The sequence below is a fragment of the Parus major genome, chromosome 3 (genome assembly GCF_001522545.3).
Source record: "Parus major isolate Abel chromosome 3, Parus_major1.1, whole genome shotgun sequence".
Taxonomy (NCBI): Eukaryota; Metazoa; Chordata; class Aves; order Passeriformes; family Paridae; genus Parus; species Parus major.
In genome coordinates, this window is record NC_031770.1 from 10,436,071 (window position 1) to 10,459,754 (window position 23,684).

At 45.1% G+C, this 23,684-nt stretch overlaps 1 protein-coding gene across 4 annotated transcripts in view; it reads right to left on the reverse strand.

Moving 5' to 3' along the window:
• The window catches only part of SHLD1 (shieldin complex subunit 1), a 34,675-nt gene extending 27,797 nt beyond the window's left edge, over positions 1-6,878 (reverse strand). For 2 of the 4 annotated variants that reach the window (XM_033513212.1, XM_015621398.3), the window contains exon 1: positions 3,500-3,639. In XM_033513212.1, coding sequence (XP_033369103.1) covers positions 3,500-3,523 — 24 coding nt within the window. In that variant the 5' untranslated portion in view covers positions 3,524-3,639. Of the gene's footprint in view, positions 1-3,499; positions 3,667-5,515; positions 5,635-6,328 lie in introns of those variants that run through there. The other 2 variants (XM_015621396.3, XR_004496674.1) reach the window with 2 other exon arrangements.
• Positions 6,879-23,684: the final 16,806 nt, after the last annotated feature.

Below are 23,684 nucleotides of genomic sequence, written 5' to 3' on the forward strand. Positions count from 1 at the left end.
AGCCCACAGGAAGCTCTGTCATCCTCTCTCTCCTAATGTCACCCTTATTTTCTCTGTTCCTGTGACACATCATTTTCTTCCACTGGGTGACCCTGTCCACCCATCCATTTTCCTCCAAACACAGCTTTTCCACTGCTTTTCATTACAGAGAAAAAGCACCAAAGGCAGATGCTACAGGACAAACAGGGAGACCCATCTGCCCAAGATCACAGGCCCTAGGAAAAGCCATGAAAGGAGATGGGACTGAGCTTTGCCCATGCTCCAGACAGGCAGTCTCCCGAGCATGATTCCACAGCTGAACTCTCAAATGCTGCTTCCAAATTTAGTAGAATTTCTCCAAGGCTGCACTGGCAAATCCAGCTCTGCCTGACCACAAAGCATGGGTAGAGCCCAGAACCCTGTGCTCTGCCAATTTGTAGAGCACATTTGTTGTTTATTCTCTGCTTTCTTAGGTTGCAATTTTTCCAGGTAAATAGTATTTTTCCAGTGTCCCTGGTACTCTCTGGTTCAGTGCCCTACATTAAAAGTCACATTGCCTGTGATTTATTTCTTCGGAAACAACCTTTATTAGCTTCCCATGAAATATTAATCCAAATAATTTTAGGCTTTCCCATGCAAACACTTGAGTGCTGCCAGCTAAGTAAGAACTTTTGCTGGCAACTCTTCTTAATCCAGAGGAAGTGGTAAGGTCTTCTTGGTATATTGAGCAACTGAGTGATGCAGATTAAAGAAATGATAAACAATTAATTATTTTTAAATTATCTTCCAGTATGGGATAAAAAAAGATGAAGCATACTGAAGTGTTTACTGATCCCATTTAATTTTCTCAGTCTATCACCACTCAGACACTTGAACCCACTATGACAAGAAGCTAAATGTATGAATGCCTGTTGCAAGAGTAGAACCCTCATTTCCACACAGATCATAAAACCACTAATTTATAAACAACTTAAGAGATGTAGTAATATTCCTACAGGACTACTGTTTTCTTGCCTGGGGATGCCTGTTTTCAGAAGGCCCTGTATTTATGGCTAATGAGTACTACTATCTTCTGCTCTTAAAAGAGATGGAGTCTCTCCAGAGTAATAAACTTGTTACTGGTGCCTCAGGCAGTAGGAATAGCCCCATGACCATTTCCACCTCCTGAGGCACGGATGGTATGGTACTTCAGTCAGTCTCAGCCCAATCCACGCTGCAGATGGCAGAAAACACAGCCTGTCCTGTCAGTCTGTTTCACTCCTAAGGAAGCTGCCACATTCCCAAAGACATACTGGCCTTCTGGAAATGCTTTTGAACCACTAAGGAAGATCCTCATCCGTCCTGCCCAAGCCCCAGGATCCAGTCTGTTGGTCATAGTGTGGGGGTGCAACCCACAGCCACTCCCACTCTTCTCACACCATGCCACAGCAGCAGTTCTGTGTCTCCTGACAAAACAAACAAGCAAAGGCACTTCCTTTCTCAGGATACATTTGACAGACCCTGCTTTTCCAACAATATCTGACATGGGCAGACTGTTTCTAAAACCATCTTCCTGTCTCTTCCGCCACAGTGACCAAACTCAATGGGTTGGAACGTTGAGGTTGCATCAAAAGAGAGTTTAAGTGGGTATTTATATTGGTCTGATGTTGTTATGAGGAGAAAAGAACCAAGATGTTCAGAGCATGAATTGGTTATCCTGTGACACTTGGATTATTCACTCTAGGAGCAGAGGGAGCATCCCACAGTTATTACTAAGTGGTTTCAGTCGTGAGCAGTGTCTACAACAAGCAATGAAGGGGAAGGCTCATGGGCCTCACCTGCCCTCAGCACACCTGGAATCCACACTGGCACCAGGGGGTGTTGGGGACAGCCAGGAGGCAGGATGTGGCCTCTCAGCATACCTTGGTGCTGAGCTTCAGCTGCCTACTCCACACAGGCACCACAGACACTTCCCCAGCACTGTCATTTCCACCTGTGTTGCTCCCACTAAGCCTCAGACATTCCTGGGACTGCCGAGTGGTCATGCAGTTATTCCATGTGTCCCACTCAACACAGCAATCAAGGCCAGTTGCCCTGAGCCACACTAAATGGTGTTTGAGCAACACATCCCAGGAACTGCCTCACAGCTCCCCTGATTGCTTCATACCTGGCACACAGGGCTTGTGAAACCTGAGTAGACAAATGCCTTCCAGCCTGTCTCACTATCAGAGGAACTTCTCCATCCTCCTCTCCCATGACAGTGGAAAAGGCTGGCACAGGACATTCCTTGCAGTGCTGGTCACTACTCTTACACACAAAAATAAAGCAAAACCTCAAACCAGACATGCTGCTGCTCTAGTGCAACGTGGATCATGGAATGTGATACGTGTTGTGGCTTAAAGCAGAGGTTAACAGCAGAAGATTCCCATCATTATTAACGTAAGACATGCGACTTCCTGGTCTGTGTGGAAAACCAAACAAGGCTTTGGCATCTACTGTTGGCAGATCCCATTACAGTTCTGGATGTCCCACACCTAGAGCTGAAGGCAACTGCACAGGCAGTCAGTATCAGCTGAGCAAGATCAGTTGGTAGATCCCACTGCTTACCTGTTCAGCATGAAAACAGTGAAATGCCCACTGAAAGAAACTCACCTGTTGAATTTCAAGCTAATTTCCTGGAATCAGGCCACAGGAAACCACTTTAGAGTAAAAAGAGTACTTTTACACTACTTAAGATTCTAAAGCAACCAGAAATGTTATCAGTGACGTTTCACCCACTCAGGTGTCTCAACAAACCCTCTCCACACATTATTTGTTGACCAGAACTTATTTTCCCCAATATTAAATATAATCACTAGAACCTTCATTCCAGCCAGCATGAATATATGGCAAGAAGTGCCACTGGGCCAGCACATTTTGATTTCATGTTTCTTGCCAGCTGTCCCTTACTTTCTAAGATACATGATTTATACCATTACTTCTAAGAATCTGGAGTAGTGGCTGACCTAAAATGCTACTTCTGCAGAAGCCAGTCCTCTTTCAAGTGAGGAAACTGGTGTCTTGCAAGAGTTCAACTGAAGCAGTCCTCACCACACTACTGTCATTAGCACAAGCAAAGACTCAGCTATTATTACTTAAATAACGATGAGGCCACATCCTGAGCTCGTGATGAGCACATGAAAAACAAAATGAAAAGTTTAAAAACTCTTCCTACTGACTATGGTAATTTGAGACAGTGTTTACTCCTGATGTCTGAAGGACTACTCTATTAGTTGTCCTTCTGAGAAGACGTTAAACACAAAGAGTATTGCAGAACACTAGCAGCTGACAGCATCCTCTGAGCTCCTCTGCTGTGTCCCATCAACCCACAGCTCCCACTGGATCTGTCCAGCTGGAGCAGACTGCAGTTTTGGTAAAAATGTGTTTTGTGACAGGCAGGTGCACCAGTACCAGACTGCAGTGACTCAGTCAAGCAACACACTGCCTACATAGATGAAACACTGGCTAAAGAAAGAGCATGTGGAGAAGCAGAAGCTGTTACCTGTGGGTGGAGAGGGAAAAACATCCCCAGAAGGATAAAGCTCCTCGCTGTTTTCAGAGCTGTGTGGAGGCAGAAAGTGCTCTGCTAGGTCACAAACAGAGGGGAGGTCCAATATGCTGCTCTCTGAGGTGTGACTCAGAGACATCTCCTTTCCTTCCATGGTCCCACTGCAGAGAGAAATGAGACTCAGCTGGGTTTTTTAGAGCATGAAAATCTAAGCACAAGCCAGTGCAAATGGTCTGGTATTCTTGTACTGCTTTATGAGATGACAGGAGCTGTTCTAGTATAATCATACTTCAGTTAAGAAAATTAAAACAAATTAAAAAATGTAAAGGAACAACAGCAAAAGCCCCACAGATAACAGCCCTCAGCCTTAAACAGGATAACTAGGAGACCACAATAAATCTGGCTTTCCTAGGGGCTTGCCAGAAGTACAGCCTCAGGCCCCAAAACTAGGAAGCCATGGACCATACTCCCTTCAGGGTACCCTGTGTGTGCCATTTAGAAGGAAACATGTTCTACAGCGTCCCTTTCCACTGATGCTGCTACAAGTCTCAGGTTAAACCCATCCCTCCTGGCTTGTGTTCACTAGCATAAAGAAAAAGCACCTTAAAACTTGGTAGCCTCAATCTCACAGGGATGGCAGAGATTTCCTGGCATGGAGGCACCAGGGTGGCTGTGTTATATAATCAGTGCACAACACTTTGGAAAGCTTTGGTTGAAGCATTCCCTCATCCCAACACCTTTTTATCAAGCTTCCTCAACCAGACCACCATCCCAGAGGGAAAGAACACACAGCTGGGAGGAAAGCAGGACAGGGCTGGTGCCACTCGGCTCCACATCAAGGGCTACAGTGAACAGGCAACTCTTTTGGAGAGGTTGGATCTAAAGTATTCAAGTCCAGCAGCTCCAAGCAAAGTCACACCAGTGTCTGAGGCAGAAGAGCATTGAAAAAAAAAAAAAACAACTTGGTGAGGTAGAAGTGACAAGACAGAGGAATCAGATATGGTGGTCAGGCAATGGCCTGACCTGCAGGCTCATATTTATCCTCTTTTCTATAAAATGAAGACAACAAATTCTTGTCTTGGGGGTACTATCAATAAGAAATGTGACAGCCACATCCAGTGGGCAAGGAAATCCCCAAAATCTATTAGTATTGAAAAATAAATAGAGCCAGGCAGATTTTTTTAAAAATAAAATTCCTTAGGTGCTTCTGTGCTGAGTGAAATTTTAGCTAAGACACACCTCTGACCTTTGCAAAATGCTGGGCAACTCACTAATGAGGAGAGAAGAGATGGTGGCTGTGATACCAGAGAAGAGCAACTGCCTTGCCTTGCAGGGAAAAGGTCTGTGCACTCAGAGAAAGATTCCAGGAAAAAGGTAGTGGAAGGTTAAAAACATAACAAAGTACACAAGTATCTTCCCCCAACAGAAGGAAACTCCTCTATTGCTCTTCGTGTACCAAAATATAAATGATCTGTGCATAAGGAACACAGAGAAGAAAAAACTTTCCTCAAATATTGTGTTTATGATGTATACTACTTTTAAGTAGTATGCATTAAGTAGTACACATTTTTAAGTACTACTTTTAAGAGTAGTTTAGAGAACTAAAGTGCCTTGGTCTGGAAAAAAACCTAAAAAACCAAAAGCACAATGTATTCTATTCCTCCAAGGGCAAAAGGCAAATTACAGTAATAGAAGCTGCTGGTGTGATATCACAGCAGCTTAAGGCTGATGGGAGCTGCAGTGGCCCTGGATGTCTCTGCCAGCTGCGTGTGCTGCTCCCCTTCCTGTCTTGCCACAACAGGACTAACAACATTAGTTAGTCCTGTTTTGATCAGGTTTAGATAAAACAAAGCAGCTTTAACAAAAAAATAGCTTTCCTCAGGATTAGCTCCCTCTAGTCCTACCCCCAAAACTGATGGTGAGACCACAGCTGATGACGTTTGTGAGAAAAGGCTCAGCCCTGAGTCTTCAGACAAATGAAACAGATTCACTGTTTCCTCTGTGCCATACCTGGTAAGAGAGAGCACTGATGTGCAAACAGTCCCTTTGGGCAAAGTCCAGGAGCAATCAGACTGCTGCTGCTTCAGGATTCCCTCATTCTTCCTTCATGGTTTGTCAAGGCCAGACTGCTGGAATGAAACAAGCAGGTCAGTGAGATGCTTTGTGCCAGCTGATCTGGCAGATGGACAGGGTGACCTTTCAAAGTGCACATGCTAGCCAATGTCAACAGCCAGTCATCACACATACCACTGCCTGCTGGGTCTGGTACAGGGGAAAAGTTTTTTCTAGGAATCGCAAAGAGCACATCTAGTTATGCCCTTGAACCCTTTGACAGCAGCGGAGGCTTCCAGGAAACGGGAAGTAAAAGCAAGATTTTCTTTACAAGAAGCTGCCAGATGGGCTGTTTATTCAAAACCCATCAAGCAGAGAAGTAATAGCTGGCAACCGTCCCTCCCTCCTGTGGAGAGCAGGTATTTCCCCAACAGGTTTACCTAGCCATGTCTGCTGTCAACAGCCTGTTCCATCAAACCTCAACCAGGAAATGTGTTTTAAGAAGGCCACAAAACTCACCCTTGTAGGGTACAACACAGGCTCACAAAACCCAAATACTGTTTCCTTTACCATCACCTCGATTATTTTCAGTGAGCAACCAGGACAGACATATCTCAGGCAGAAACCAGAGGTTTTCTGGGCCACCCTCAGCCGGTGGCACTGCACAGCTACCAGGAATGTCCCAAAGGCCTGTCCTGCACAGGCTTGCCTGGCTGGCAGCACTGCTACAGAATGTGATGGGGACAGGAGGGTGCGAGGCACTGCCCTTACCGGCTGCCGGGCTCAGCAGGTGAGGGGGTTCTCTTCCTCCCAGCCTCGTTTCCTTCCCCTTTTCCTGCAGGCAATATTCACGCGTTATTTCAGAAAGCACTCCCTCGGCAGTGAAGTGCGACAGGAGTCACACAGGGCATGCTGCGGGGCAGGAGAACGCTGCAGGCCAAAGCCGGAGCACCCCGCGGCCTGCCTGTGGCTGCTGGGCCCAGCCCCTCACCAGCTCCCGAGGGGAAACAGCGCTGCAGCAGCCCACGAGCAGCCAGAGCTCGGCGGAGGAGGGAGTGTAAAGACGGGGAAAGTGAAAAGCGCGGCTCGGGCCGGGCCGCACTCGCGCAGTCGCGCCTCGGGCCCTCCACGCCGCTGCCGAGCCCAGCGAGGGCCCTCCCGCCCCGAGGCCGCCGAAGGGAGAAGGGAAGCGGGCGGAAGCGGCCTCTGGGCTGCGGGCAGGCGTGACCGGAGGGCCCCGAGCACGGCGGTAGCAGGGGCAGCGCTGGAACGGAGCCGGGCAGCGGCGGCAGCGCTGCCGCCCTGGGCCGGCCAGAGCGGCTGCGCAGGGCCCGGCCCGCCCCGCGGGGCTGCGGCTGAGAAGGGGGCGGGTGGATTTCAAAATGTTTCCAGTCAGGTTTTCCTCAAAACACGTTCAGTTCGGGTTTGTCTCTCTGGATTCAGAGGGGAGAGGTTTTGGCGCTGTCCCGTGCCTGGCACGGCGCTCGGTCGCTGTACACCGCCGCCTTACAAAGGTGCAGCCTGCGGGAGCCCTGAGCGGGGCTGAGCGTGGGGCTGCAGCGTGCAAACATCACAGCGCGGGCTGAGAAAAAACCCACACGACGCCCACATAAGCTGCCAGCCTTCCTCCGAGGGCTTACGGAGCTCGTGGAGGAGATGTGCGCCGAGGAGTTTCAGCAGGCGGCGGAGTGGAAGCTTCGTAAAGGCTGCTGAGCAGCGGGATACAAACCACACTCAGGTTCGGGGCGCCCCATCGCTTCGGCACCATCGGTGTGTGCTGCCACAGGCACAACAGGCGTGCTGGCGAGGACATGGACGGGACACCGACACAGACATCCTGACTCTTCACCGGGGCTGCGGGGAGTGTGGCGGGCACCCGTGGATTCTCCAGCGAGCAGCGTGTGCACGGCACAGCCAGACATCCAGGGCAGAGGGCAAGGAGCCGCCCTGCCGCCGTCCGGACAGGAAAGCTGCCAGGGGAGAGCCGGCTGGGCTCCTCGGCACGCATCCCGTGAGACACACTGGCAAGGAGCCGGGAGGTTTTTTCCGAGAGCTTTTGGACTTCGGAGTTACTGAGGGCAAATGGATGTGTTTAGGAGGAAGTCACTAAAAGGAGGAAAATCAATGTGCAGCCAAGAGGGTTTTGTTTTTCTCGCAGGTGAGCTGGCTCGAGCTGGGAAAGGTCTCCGCAGGGAGAGCCTTTGGATCTGTGTTTCAGGCACAGCAGTGATTCTGCCTCGCCCTTACAGTGACTCTCGAGCCAGGCCTGGGCATTTGGGGTCATTGCACAAGTGAAGATGCAAATCTAGCTACATCCTGAGCTGTAACTAGCCCTGGACTCGGCTCTAGTGCTAGACCACCTCTTGCCAATCATATCTGTCCCCAAGAACTACCCATCCCTCTCGAGGAGTTGTGTGACCTGGAAGGCAGCACCTCAGCCCTTCATTTCCTTCATTTCCTTGCAGGAATTGGAGCTGGAGCTGAGCTATGGAATGCAAAACATCAGCAGATCTGCTTTATTTAGCTCTGAGAGCACATGCAATATTACAGCATCCAGAAAACAGCCATCTCTGTGATTTCACCCCACTGGATCATGCCAAGTCTGCCACTAGAAAAGCTCTGGCAGTGGGGAACACCAGTGGCTCCTGGAAAAGCAAGGAGCTCCAGCAAATGGAACTGCCAAAGAAGTTTTAGTGCTTATTAACAAACATACACAGCTCACCAGTTTCTATTTGTCATACTGGGTGGACAGCCAAATCTTTGAACTTCATTTCCCTCCTCTCCCTCACCAGAATGAGGAGGTTCTTCAGTGCTGGCAGCCCCACCATTGTAGTCTACACATTTTAATCTTTATTCCTTATGAACTGCTTTATCAGCAAAAAGATAAAGTTTGCCTGTAGTATCTAGGGCAAGTCTCTAAGTGTGTACTACGCTCCCTTTTATCAGCATCTTATTGTTAGCAGATGATAAAACTATACCAGCAGTCATGTCTGAAGCTGGTTAAAATAGAAGGTACGTGAGAGCCAGGAAACTCAGAATTAAACCCCCACTTGACATTTACCAAAGATCAGACTTCTGAGAGTCAACTGGGGAAAAGGAAATGCATCTTCTGACTATTGCAGCTCTGTCACAATGAGATTTTTCAGTGCTGACAGTCTCAGGGCCAGATTGTACAAGCTGTACAGTTCCATGTCATTGAATATAATGTGCACCTACCAACTAACCATCTTAAATACTTAATACATAACATGAAGAAAAAGTCTGTCTTACAAACAGCAGAAGTTGCACTTTCATGTTTTTTCAGACCTTTCCCACTGTCACACCGCAGGGGAGCCTGCCTACTTCCTTCTTTCTTGCACAATAGCTCAAAGTTAATTTAGTACCTCAAAGCAGAGTAGCAGCTGAATGAGTAGAAGCTAAACCAGGAAGTGGGCTGAAGGGATGTGAAGGAGAGGTGAACAAGGTTGATTTTTTACACTGTTGAATTTACAGATTGTTCTTTTGATTAACAGAAACTATTAAACCAAAGTTTGTAGTCTATACGTCAGTGTTTTGAGATCACTCCTCACCATGAACTCATCCTTTGTTCTCAGAACTAAAAGCAAGAAAAAAATAGCAGTATATTTAAATTTATTAACTGCATGCATTTTACTTCTCAGCTTGAGACACTGTTACTAAAACAGATTGAGTGTCAGGTTCCATCCTAGCTTCTCTTCTGAAGCTTTCCCCAAGCACTGCAGACAGTGTTTTAGTGGCCTTTGCTCTGGAAAATCCTCATGTGGTTCCCCCAGGAATGAGTGTTTATAGGATTTGGGCCAGTGTCAGTGAGAAACAACTCTTCAAACCCATGAGATGAAACAGCAACTGGCAACTCGTCTCCACTCCTTCCAAACCAGTGAGGTTTGCTGACAACACTGCAAGCAGCAAAAAGCAGAGGAAGGCTGTAAGAAAAGCCCTTTTTCACCACTCCACTATCCCATAAAATGTAAGACACCTGGCATTCTCAAGTAACATTTTGCATGATCATCACTCCTTTAACTAGAGCTGTGTCCTTTGACACAGTGCAGCACAGTACAGCATTGAAAGTGTAGCTCAGCTGCAGAGGCAAAACACATTAAAAGCTGTATTATCCATCCTGATTCCTACCAAGGCCAGACCAGGGTTAGCATACTTGTGGGAATATACTTGCTTACCTGGGGAAAAAAAAGAGTTTGGTTACCCTAAAACTCATTTATTTATCCATCTGTGTTAGCTGATCAGATGAAGAGTATTACAGTCCCTCTAAATTTGCCAAAGTTTTCAGGCACACATTAAAAGACATTGTGTGTTTCGTGTTCTGCCATATCAAAGGCAATCACTCAAAGCAGTAAACCTCCCTCTGAAAGGTCATTTCCACTTAAACTGAAATACCCCTCCTGGTCATTACTATCTCCAAGCAGTGATAACTGCAGGATTAATGCCTTTCAGAGTTTGGACTGAGCCATAACAGAGAACTGTTTGCTGACTCAGGTTCCTGGTTAACTCTAGGGTTAACATGAGTTAACCCTATTTATATTTTACCTGTTTTTCTAATTTATAAGCTAATCTACCTTTCTCACCCACAATCAAGCAGGCATCTCCCAATTTCCTCCAACCTCATAAGCTCTATTCTGGTAACAGTACTTCTCTTCAAGACAGGTGAAGTTTATGAGCAGCAAGCAATCATCTGCATTACAAAAAGTGGGTCAGCCAGGCAATCAAAAATATGCTTGGCCTTCTCTTCCCTGGCCATAAGACAAGTAATGCTTTTTGCTTCCTCCTTCAGCAAAAAGAGGTTTAAGCCTTTTGCTTGCTGCAGTCAACACCCTGAGGTACAGGAAGTTTCAAAGACCAAATGTTATTTTCTGCTGTACCACATGCCAGTAAATTGACTTCTATTTTTTTTTCTATATGAATCCCTTGTTGTGGCTGTGACCTGCTTTTTCTGGTACCTGACTTTTTAAGGTGTCACTTCTAAACTAAACATGAAATCATGGTAGCCAGTTCATGTGTTAATACTATGTCTTAGAATTTTGTGATTCCAGGAGAAACTGATTTTCTTTTCAAAAAGTAGTTTACTGTGGCAAAGGTTTGACAGTGTGAATGTTGGGGATATTTCAGTACAAGCAGGAGCAGGATTTTTTTTTTCTTACAATTCTGTACCAAATCCCAGCTCTCTCCTTTGAGATCCCCTGCTAGAATGGGTGCAGAAGCATGCCTTCCCGTGCTCTGAGTGATATTACCTCTCCTCTTTTTTGGGCTACTTCCCTGGCATCTGCTGCTGCTTGAACCTACTTAGAGTGAAAGCTTTTTAGGACCTAACACTATTATTCTTGTTCTGTACAAGATTTTAGCACTGTGGATGCTGATGTAGGGCTCTGTGGGGCCTCATTTCCTCTCTTCTGCATCACAATTCACTAAAATAAAACAAAAGCATTATGTGACTCAGGAGCAGGCATGAAGCATTCTGTAACATGGCTCTCATGATGCACCTAAGCACAACTTGGATCTCCCTTAACTAGCATCCTGTTTCCTTCTGCCAGACTTCTCCTCTTGCACTGCATTCCTATTTTAGTCCCCACACCCACACCCTTGCATTCCCGCTGCCCAGGAGTTCTGCTCATCCCAATCGCTCTGCCTGGCTGTGACACAGCTGCTGCCCATGGCAATGCATTTACAGCAGAGACACTTGGAGTTCCTAAGCTGATGTCTCAGTCTCCCTTTGGGGCAGAATCACCCTTTAACCATTGGTTTGTCCCCTGCTATTTATTCCCTTGCACTCTTGAAGCAAAGGATCAACAGTCTCTTCAGCTTCTTAGTCACTGGACACACCAGCCAGCAAGGACTCCTTTAATTCTGGCAGGGAGCATGTGTCTGAGTTTCCAGTTCTTGTATTCCTGGGATCTGGATGGAAATTGTTACATCTGGACCTAAATCCATCTATACACACATAAATACCACCAGGGATATGTCATGTTCTCATGCTGTTGAGCCTTCAGGGAATTTCCAAAAGATGCCTCCAGCCTCACTAGAAGTAAACATTCAGAGGAGAACAGTCACAGTTCTGGCTTCTTGCCTGGATCTTCCAGCGCCTGATATAGCATGGAGGTACAACAAGAAGTGTCAATTGCAGTAATTATGCACTTCTCTCCACTGGAAGACCTCCAGTGTTTAGGAGCTGAGCTCACTTCCTTGGCTTTCTACACTGCTAGGGTGTCTCCCCTGTCCAGTAGCAGGCTTTTGTTACCACCAGCACACAGCTCTGAGCTCATTACCTATAGATCTGTTAGATTGGATCGAAGAGTTCAAAAGTAACCTGAGATAAGCACGTCCTACAATGACCCTGTTTTTCCTAGAAGCCAGATCAAAGTAGAGTCAGGTCTGTCGTCTAAAGGGCTGGTGTTCTGCAGGTGGGTGATGATAAATAGTGAAACTGAAGGGCAGAGATTGTAGAGTGCCCAGGGAAATCACCCTCTGCTCTCACACAGCAGCTGTATTGTTTCAGGGAACTTCTGAGTAGTTTTTGCAGTTGTGAGCACATAATTTTACTTTAATTGAGTTTCCAGTCATAGGACTTAGATTTGACAATGGCTTTGGTATTAATTTTGCCCACCAGTCCTAGGAGAGCATCTTTATGACTTAAAAAGGATGTTCCATTCTGTTCCCTTTCAGAGTTTCTTATTACCTGCCCCATGTATTTTGGTGGGGTACATTGGGGATTTTGGGCTTTTTTTTGGAGTAGTCACACATTTTGCTATAATTTCTGGATAAAGTCTGTCCATCTGTAAGGTTTGTTCAGGGCATGTCTACCTCTAACCCCCACATTCTGAGTGAGTCACAGCTAAAGGACTAAAGCCCACCAAAAGTCAGGCTTGTGTCAGTACTCTTACATGGGAGGGACAGTGTTGAGCTGTAGCTCCCTGCAGAGACACACTCCCTGTGGAAAGTGGCAAGAATATGGTCAGAGAGATGTTGGCTTCCAGCTGTTCTCTAGGAATCCACCTGGGCAGGGTGGGGCAGAACATAGCAGGGCAGGGTAAGACAGGGCTTTTTCCTGAGCTTTGAAATGCTCACAAAGTCCTGCTGCTTTCCCTAGAAGGCCTGGCAGTAATACCAGAACAAAAAGAAAAGTTTCTCTTTACTGCTTGGGGCTATCAGCCGTGAGAGAGTGGGCTTGGGCTTTCCTTTTCTGAGCAGAGTAGAAGCACAATGGAAATTGTCCCCCAAGTCGGAAATCAAGTGGAGGGCAAAGCTAAACCTGGCAGAGTGAAGTTGCATAAAATGTTCTTCTCCTCAGCCTGGTCAGCCTTAGGTGGATTTTGAGTATCCACATGAGCTGCCCTGATCCAGTGTCACCAGCACTGGGAACATGCTGTTGTGTAATGAATCTGTGTGAACACCTCAGAAGGAACAGCAAACTGTCATTCTGGCCTCCCACTTCACTCTTCACAGCTCCAAAAGCCCCCACTACTTCTGGAAGGTTTAAACCAACAATGTTTTTTGTTTGAAGATATTGTAGACATGTTGCTGGCTTTAGGCTGCTGTTGCTGGTGTCCTAGTGGAATTTATCCATGACCTCCCACAAGTATGGAGAGTCCGTCCTTTAGGAATAGGAAGAGCCACGCAGTTTCCAGGGCTAGCACTGCTGCAGCTCAGCCTGCTTCTCCATTCCCTGTGCTCACACAGCTCAGGAGAAGGAAAACAGAAGCCTTGCACTGAGACAGGAGAACCCCACATGACCTCTGCCCTGCTGGAGCACGATTTCACTCTGCTCCTGAGTCAGCTGAAGTCAGCCTTGAATTCCTTGGATGAAAGCATCAGACTAAGACTGCCTTAAGCCCTGAAAGTGAACAGATACAGCAGAGACCCTGCCTCTGGTCTAAGGCTTATTTATTGCCTAAAGGCAAAGACACTTTGCAGATAGAGGGCTGTTCTTAGTCTCCAATGTAAGCTCCTTAACTGCTCTTCTGAAGTCTTCCCTCCCTAATCTTTTATTTTTAGATTAGCTATTTTTAAGAGATTGCTTGCTGCCTACTTAGAGGTTTTTGATGCTCACATTTCTCAGTACTGAATGCTGTTTTATTTGCAGTTACATCACACCAATTATTTATCTACTGGCTGGATCACAGAATTTGACCTTGGCAGGCATAGGAACAGAGACGTCTAATTAAAAAAACCCAAGTTACTAAAAGAAAAAAAAAAATCAAAGCTGCAATGACTCAGTCACTGGTTCACATTACACTGAGAATATAGCAGATTTTCAGGGTGGAGACCTCTTTTCCAAGGGTGATGCAATCTGCAAGTCCTGACCTCTCAGAACTTTTAAAACCAGGGTGTAATACATTGAATTTGGAAATGTACTTCAGAGCTGTTACACTGACAGATATTCTTCTTGTATTTTCAATTGTAGCTTAAAACTTTCAACTTTTCCCCCTAAAAGGCAAGGGAGGGGGGTGGCAGAGAGAACCCTGATCCCCTCAGAAAAAAAATCTGAGTTTGCTGATGGGCACCTACCAACTGCAGTGACCTACTGGACAAGCATCATCAGCTCCCAGTGTCAGCTACCCCTTCTCAGCATCACACAAGCCACTTGCATGGCTTTCCCTCCTGTCACCACTGCCATTCCCATTGCTCCCAGCTCAGGTGGATGGGCCTACAAGATGCTGCAAGGAGCTTCCTGGCTCCACACAGCCCTGCCTCTGCATGGACACCTCTTGTGCAACCTGGTCAAGCTCATGCAGCAAAGACATGGATGAAGCATGGTTAACTGTAGTGGGAGGCTCCTCAGCCTGGGGGATTTCTGTACCTCTTTATACAAAAAAAGGAAAGATCAGTGTGCCTAGTGATGGATATGTAGTGATGGAAATATGGTATGGATAGTATGGATACCACTGTGGTTTTAGTAAGGGATCACCTGAATGGGAATGAAGAAGTTTGTCACCCTTTTTGCCCAGGAGGGCATGCCAAGTACTCTGTAATGAAGGCTTGTGTTTTGCTGGAGGTTTCTATGAGCTGTCTCCAAGTCCCTGATCCCAAGACAGCAACAGGCCCAATGTTTGTCAACCTGTTAACACTTGTTTTTTTTTCTTTTTAAAACCTCAGTTATGGAGAAAAAAATATCAGCACACATGAACTTAGCTTGAAATCTGAGGAGCCTTAGCTGCCTGTGTGTCTGATTTTGATCAGGCCTTCCAAATCAAGGGATGGCAGGTCCAGGACCTGACAAACCACAACTTCTCTCCAATAATAAATAGAGGTTTGGGGGTATTTGTGTGTAGAGGCATCAGAAACAGCTGAGAAGCAGGATATGTCTGTCTGCTACTCAGCTACCTGAGCACAAGAAATCCCTGTGTGCCCATGTAATACTCTCTTGGCTTATTACAAGCCCACAAAACCCTTTCAGGCTATTACTACCAATTTTTCCTCCTGATGCAGACAGCTGTGCTTGGATCCCAAGTGCTCAGATATGCTCAAATCTGCTTTTGAGTAGAGAAAGCAGCAGCCTTCTGCCTATTCTGCACCACAGTCTTGCCTGGAAGTTACACAGAGACCAAACCACACTTTCAAGTCACTGTGGCTTTGCACTGCAAGGCTTTCAGATCCAAAGCCAGAAGATCGAAGTCAAGTTTCCAAGTCACATGATGACTGAGCTGATAAGCAGTATTGAATTTCTGGAATGCAGGCATTTTGGAGGAAAATGTCTCATGTTTCACTGGCTATTAGAGTAGATTAACTTCTTTATACAAGCCTTTATACAAGTCATACATATTCAACCTGACAAAGGTAAACTTAGCAGCTTATGGCTAATCATCTCTAGGAAAAAGAGCACACAAGGAGGGCTTCTGATGCATGACCACAGCATCAAGAATGAATCTCTGTAAAAAAAACCCTATTCCCCAACTACACCAAAGAGAAAACTGAAAAGGCTTGATTACACCCCAAAGCTCCAGCTAATCCTATTCCTCTGACCCAGGTTACTCAGGGCCCAGCATCACAGAGCAGATGCTGCCACAGTTTTTGCTGCAACTCTGAAAGATTCAGGCCAGGAGTACATTCCAAACAGGAGCATCAGCACAGACAAGGGAGCCAAGACATTTGTAGCATATTTTTGAAGACCAATGAGGAGTTAACCAGTAATTCACTTGGTCTCCAAATCTCTGCTAAAGCTTGGATGTAACCAGCACAGAGGGTTTTTGGGGTTTTATTTAATGCTAAAAGCAAGGATTAAAATGGCTTCCATACGGTATCTATTTTTTTTTTCCATACCATTGTTTCTTCTTGCTAGAGGTCATCTATCTCCCTCACTCCCTCCCCAGCTGGACTTTGATACACATACAGCTGCTCAAGTCCCTTGAAGCTGTGAGAAGTTGATCAGTTCCTACTTTGCCCACATGGAAGTCTGTGATTTTCAGTGTCTCAGGGTTGTTTAGAAAGCAAGTCAGCCCCTCACCCTGTTGCATCAAGTGGTTGTACCTGCCATGGCAAAATTGTCAGTCAAACCATGCGTGTCTGTAGCTTCGAAGTACCAAGCAAATATTTTTACCTCCATTTGACCTTTTAAAGCAGAAATTAGAGCAATGGTATATTTAATATTTCAGTGGGATTTGTTACTGAATCTCATCTGCTGCTCTCTCACCATCAGGGTAACATGGAGTTACTAAATAATAACAAGTTCCCATAGATTGGAATGAAATCATGTCTTTTTCAAGTACAGCATGTTCCATGTTACAGAAATTAAAACAGCTACGTGATCCTTGTGAGACCATTTTTCTGGCAATAGATACATCCTCCCTTCTTGCATTTCCTTCTTCTTTGGGTTTATATGAAAAAAATTCCCCATTCCCTCATAAACATCATGTCTATTGATGCATCCCTTGCCCTCATAAACTCTGCATTGGTATTTGCTCAACAATTCCCTGGCACTACAACCAGTTTCCATAGCAAAGGATGTTAAAAGAGACTGTAATCATAATCTCAAGGAACTGCCGAGGACTGAAAGTCAACCAAACCACACATGAAGCAGCACAAGAATGCAAAATATCCTTGGAATACCCCTACTGGGAACTCCCTGAGAGAGAGTGGGAAAATATTGCCCTTGAGAAATCCTGTCCTGAGTAGAGCATCCAGAGCCTGTGAGACACTGAAATGCCAACTAGATCTGATGTTCAAAATGAACACGTGTCACAGGTAGGGCATGGAACAGATCATCACAGCCAAATCTGCCCCTTCTGCCCTAAAATGGCTTGGGATAAAACAGCACAGACGAGGCCAAAAAAGGGCAAGCTGCTCCTGCTGGCTGGCAGTGATGTCTGCTCCAGAGGCCACACAGGCAGCTGCCCTGTGCCAACAAGTGAGCAAAGGATGGAATTCCACATCCCAAAAGCTGCTGCCAGCAACCTCCTTGCACTGAAGGCTGTCAGTTGATACCCCTAGCAGCCCAAATTTGCCCTTCTCACCTGGGGTACAACCAGAGGGACAGAAATTCACCATGCAAAGATTGCTCCTTGTTCCTGTTGTTTGTCACTATCTCTGAGCAGGAAAAGCATTACCTCATTCAGGATAAGCACGGATACTGATTCATTAATTTGACACTGTTTAGTGCTAATGGTACATTTAGGTGCCCCTGAATCATGTCAAGTGCAGTGGAGTTTTGCATTAGCACTAATAACAATTACCCATCCGGTTGCCAAGATGCAGGATTAATCTGAATTTTCCCCTTGAAAACACATTTTTTTTTGTGTTGTGTAAACCTTTGAAATTACAGATAAGGTTCAATCTGCCCAAACCAAGGACTATAATACAGCTGCCTCCCTGTAATACATGCAGCCTCTGTAGTGCTCCAATTTCTTCCTCAAAGGCCTAGCATGCTTTAAACTAAATTATTCCACCTCCCCTGCTCCTCACCACCCCAAAAAATAATTGAGCTGTTGTTTACATGGTCTCTTGCTCATTAAGCTTTTAGGTTGTACATGCTGTTTTCTTTCAATATTTCTCAAGACAGTCATTTTTACTTCTCTGCCAAGAAATAACTGACCACTGATTCATCGCAACAAATGCCAGAGACTAGCAATCTGACATATTAGCTATTTTTAAAAATGCATTTAAATACATTTTTTGGACAAAAATGATGTCCAGAATAGTCCCTAAATACCATGCCACATGCCTCTAGGGATGGCATTCCATTTCTGGATGCAATACAGCTTCTCAGTTACTGCAGCCTTGAGCTGCTATAGAAGTTAATGTCACATCTCTGCACAAACTTCAAGCAAGTACATCTGCATATGTTCTGGACAGACTTAGGTAAGATATGGACAGGGAGCATATGGGATTTAATCAACACTTAGGCTTTCACACTGACTTTTAACTAGCACAGAAAGTCAGGCTCGCTGGCCACAAGCCAGCTCTTTCCTTCCCCTGCCCCCCATGACAACATTACAAGTGGGAAAATGTCTGTCTGCTTGTATCTTTAGTGGGTCCCCAGCTGCAAGGAGTGTTTGCACACCACAGAACTGTCCTTGCAGCTGCCCCATGTCTGAAGAAAGGCAGGTGGGGTCACTTGTTGGTGGAACTTGTTGGTGTTGTTGGTCACTTGTTGGTGCCAGGGAGCCACCTGGTCATCTGCTGCCATTTGGGTTTTCCTTCCTCCCACAGCATGGTCAGATCCACAGTTACAAATCCACTGGCTCTGCCCTAAGCCTTCCCACAGCAAATGCCAACAGGGAGATTGTCATCCCATGAGCATTTAGCTGGAAAGGACCTTTGGAAGTCACTTTCTATCCCACCCCCCTGGATGATTGCCAACACTAAGTCAGGTCTGCTATGGCTTTGTCCAGCAGAAACTTAAACCCCCTCCAAGGATGAAGGTTCACCCAATCCCTCTGGTGATCTGCCCCAGGGCTGCACATTTTCCCCATGATGAAATGTTTCCCAACACCCCAAGCTGCAATTTGTGACCTTTGCCTCTTACTGCACCATCTCCCAGCACCAAGGGGAGTTTGGCTCTGTCATCCTTTCTGCTGCCCTTCAAGAGACTGGTGGCTACTATTACATTTGCCCCCTGGCCATGCCAGTACTTTGTTGCTGGCACTAAAGGTGTGACACTCTTCACAAAGGAGGTCACCAAGAGGATTCTGCTGGACAGTTGTGAGCAGCAGGCACCTCTCAGCTGAAGCTGCCAGTATTTGCAAACAAGCCACGTAACATCCACGCCAGTGGGTGTGTTACACAATCATGTGCCTTGAGTCAGAGTGCCAAGGGCAAGATTCTCTGCCAGGAATCTCTAAGCAGCTGCTCCTTCAGTCCCCCTGCATCCCTCGTGGAGGGAGATCGTATTGCCTTGAGCTCAGAGGTTCATCAAGCACCACCATGTAAACAAAAAATACAAAACCCATGGAAAAGACAAGAAGAATCACTGAAGGATGTTTATTTCCAGGACAAGGCTCAGCCATATTCATAGAAATCTTGTGCAAGGACGTGCCAAAGGAGACTGCTGTGGAGCAAAGTCCAAACAAGCATCACAGTCCAGTGTGCAGGAAGAGCCCATGCGGGCATAATCACCATCACTCAGTGCTCTCCAGTTTTAGTGACAGAGCTCAATTCCAATATATTCTATATTCAGTACAGAGGGGGAAAGGGAACCTCAGCAATATTGAAAGTAAGAACAAAATAGATCACTGAAGGTGGGCAGTCTGGCTTCCCTACCAGCCAACACTTAAGTCCTTTAGGCTCTTCTTTGAAAGGCATTGGTCCCTTATTTAGGACAAAATCACAGCAGCAAGAAGTAAAAGCTTCCCCCATGCCCAAAGCTACACACAAATACTGATCAATTCCTAATGGCAGCTGTACCTGGCTCTCCCTTCTCTTGTATGTACAAACTGCCTCCCCAACTCAAATCAGGTGCTGGAGGCAGGGCCACAGTTCTTTAATCCCTTCCAGCCCTGATGTTCCTTGAATGCCTTATTTGTTTGTTCCTGCAGAAAAGGGGAAAAATAGGTTTTTGGTGTGTCCTTGACAGAAAGAGGTTTTAATAGGATTCAGAAAGATTTAAATATATTCTCCACACAGGACTGGGTAGCATTTTATGGAGAAGTCAGATTCCAAGGGTGTGTAATTCCTGCCTCCCAGAAAGCAGTTGTCTCAGGCTCTCAACAAAACATTACGTTGTGATTTGAAGAGGAAGGATTTTATGGAGTTTTACTGAAGTGACCTAGAAAAGCCTGTGAGGCTCCACTTATCTCTGGATACCTAAACAGGGATGTGATGTTCAGCTGCCAGATACAAGTCTGCTTCAGTGATTCATTGATTTGCAGTGACTTAAGCAGAGCTGCTTGTTTTGTGAGTCAACATTTCACAATATTTGGGTGCAAGACCTGACTCCCAACCACCCTGACAAAGTTGTTTATGGAAAGGAGGAGATTCTTACAAGACTGGAATTCACCCGATTCGCTAATTTTAAAATGGTATTTTTCTGTGACCTTCTAACTGCAATAATCCTAACTGCTCTTTGCCAGCTGAGAGGAAGACATTACAATGCTGATGAATGGGTAAGGATGAGATGGTTTGACTGCACTACTGTGATCTTGGTAAATTAATTTCTTGTCCTTGTGACTTGTATTCCTGCTTGTCAAAGTGGAGGGAACTAAACCCTCATTTCTTCCCCAGTGTGGTTATGCTGACTGTTCAGATGATAATTTTTCAAGAGAGAACAATGCAAAGCACAACCCATGAAGAATACTAAAACAATAATCAATGTCATGCATTTTTTGGTGTCAGTTTGCAGAAGTGGTTTGGTGGTTATAAATTGCTCTTTTAATGGTTTGGTGGTTATTAATTTCTCTTGGAACTGGCAAGAACTGCAGAGAACCCTGATTTTCAGAAATGAGGCAAAACCTGTTTTTATAGGAAGAATTTACAGATGATCAGTAAGTGAAATCATCTTTTACTTCCCAAAGAAACAGAAAGATTAAATAAAATCCTGAGCTGCCTTATTTTCACTAATGGGAAAATAAATCAAAGTGAGAGTTATTAATCTGAGACATGTAGGATTAAAACAAATTTGGGAAGACAAAAGGAAGAAACACAGAGATAGTTATAGTTTGGTTAAAACAGCAGAGCTCGTATTACCCATCATATGCCCTGAGCTGAGCTCAGCAATAAACCAGGGGCTTGGTTTGAGAAAGAGGGACCTTTTCCTTTTCTAACTCAGGTGTGTTGCTAAAGAAGAAATTATGTTTGCCTTGGGAATTACTCATTTCTGGTGCATTCACTAAATTCTTTTAGGTTTCCAATTGAAGTGCTGTGGACCACATGGGAAGACTCATTACTTGACCAGTAAAAAGGATGTGAAAAGATCCATAACTGATTGATTTTAGCTTCCCCCCAATTTCCACTAAACCAACACTTTAAACTAGGTCAGAGCATTAATTAATTTTTATATGAAATCTCCCCTCAGCCCATCCAGCCTCCCATTGGCTAGTTAATTAAAATCAGCACCATTATTTGGCTGCTACTTTGCAGCAAGAAAAAGAAAAAGGTAGCAATTATCCTCTGGGAGAATAAATTAATTAGGTTACTATGTGTTAATGCTCAGCAGCTCTCTTGTAGCCAGAAGCCAGAGTCCTTTCTGTCCTGCCTGGGTTTCTGGAAGGTAACTGGGTCACAAGAATCTGTGCCTTGGCTTCAGCCTTCTCTGTACTTCCGCTTAACAAATCTTTATTGAAGATAATCTCCTTAAAATAGAGGCTGTTTCTTCCTGCCTTCTTGTTGGAAACCAGCTCCCTGAATACCTTACAAGGACCTTGGAAAAGTTTGACTTCATGCTGGCAATGAGCTGGGCTTTCAATTCACAGAGCAGCCTCCAGAAAGCCAGGCAAGGTCTCTCATGAGGCTTTCAGGCCACCCACTGCAGTTTTCCTGCTCAGGTGTGCCCCAGATGCCTATCCCTCATGGGTATTATCACATCCAGGTAACACCCATCACACCTTGCCAGTGTGGAGTTGGAAACTTCTGTGCAGCAATATTTAGGCAAGAATCTGATTCCTGTTTTGGGGTAGGTCTGTGCCACTCAACTGGCAAAAAAGTGCTGATGCTCACTAGTTCTTTAAAAGAGAATCCAATGCCAATAAAATGCCACTTAAATCCTGACTGGTGAATTTATACTATGAAAATGCAATTTCATGCTTTGGATGTATGAGGAAGAGCTGAAGAGATCAGACAAGATAATTGCCAAGGTAGTAAAATCAGAGAGACGATGGCAAGCAGATAGGTTGAACTAGGGATTAAAAGGACAGACATTCTCCCCTAGCTGGCCACCAGAACAGTTTCCTTGCAACTGAAGGAACTTGCCTGTGTTGCACCAGAAAACTCCTGGTGTTTGAAGCTGTGCATTTTGTGCTGACAATACACTTAGTCCTAAACCAAGCACCATTTTCTCAGTTATTCACATCACACCAGCAGTATCCATAGGGATATGCCTTTGTGCAGCACCTCTGAGACTAAATGCCACAAACTTGCAAGCAAATCCTATTTTGTCTCTGCAAAACCTTTCCCACTGATAACTGAATCCCTAATGCCTACATTCTTTCTTGCTCCTCTGTAGGGAAGATTGTTGGCAGCTTTTCTCAAGCCAGCCTTTATACCTTATGGCTCCTTTGCTATCTCTATCCAAGATACTGCTGTTGTTAGAAGTGCCAAATAGGTGCAGTATTTTGTCTGGGAAAATAAGAGAATCACATCTCTTCTTTGCAATCTGAGTTTGACTAAAGACAAATGAGGCTCTTTCCAAACCCTCAGCTCTCATGAACTCCTCACCTGTCTGCCAATTTTAAGATTTTGTCTTCCAGATTTTATCTGTATCTATCTTAAGTTTATCTGCAGTTTGTGCAAGATGCAATCAGACCATGAGATAAAGAAGACACAATGATTACATACCTCAGAAGGAAAAAATACTGCTGTAAAACACTGATTTATCTTAACATTTATTTTCTTAACACAATAGTTGAAAGACAGTATCTGATGTAAACAGTGGCAATTACTTCCTCTTGCCTTTTCGATTCTGGCAATTACTGTAAAAGAGGTTTTTTTACTGCTCATAAAGTAGGGGATAGTAGTTTACTGTTCATAAAGTAGCTTTGCATACTTAGATATAAAGCAGCCAAACATCAGAAAATAGAGTTAAGATCTCAAATCTTCTGAATTTGAAGGGTTACACACTTATATTTGCCCTGTAGGCTTTGCTGGCCTGCAATGAGGACACTGGTTCCTTTCCTTTCCCTCCTGTCAGTCTCTACGATGTTCCCAACCCTTGCCCTCCTTTGAAGAGGCATTTGGTGGAGAAGTCACTAAACCCTTGATGGATACAGATACTGGATCAGGCCTTCAGCAAATAAAAAATCACTTATTGAGCTGAGGACAGCTGAATGGAGTGTAGGGGACTTATGGACATGCTCTCCAGATAATAATTTATTCCCATGAATAACCCTCCATTATGCAAACAGTCCCACTGAACACTGATTACAATTAAGGGCAGAAGGATGAAACCCTGAGATAAGATGCAGAGTAAACAAAATATGATATTACAGCTATTAATTAATGTGTACTAAAAGGCAGATAATGAAGTCAGGATGGCCATGAGTCATGAAGCTTCACTGCTTCCTGAGCTTACCAGCAAAACTGTTATCAGTGCAAAGCCAAAGTGCCATTTTTAAATATAGCTACTGCCCAGAAGCTGAAGCTGTGACCTATCTGTGACTGGGCAACTGGAGGTGACAATGTCATCCAGGGCATAAAGTTTCAGCATGAACTCAATGTTTTCTGTTCAAGTCCCTCTCCCTGCTATCCTCCCAACTGGTAATAATTTTGCTTTATTTTTATAACATGCTTAATTTCTTTTTCCCAGTACCCTGAGAAAAGTCAAGGTTTACTTATCTAGGCAGTGTGTTTGTATTTTCCTGCTTTCCAGTACATTCTGAATCCCTACACTGGTTTTGGACTGTATTTACAAAGGAGCAAGGCCATGGCAAAATTCATCATGAGGCTGTCCCGTGCCATTTGCTAGCCAGATTCCCAGCACCTGAAAGGGATTCAGGATCTGCTGGCTCTCTTTATTCCT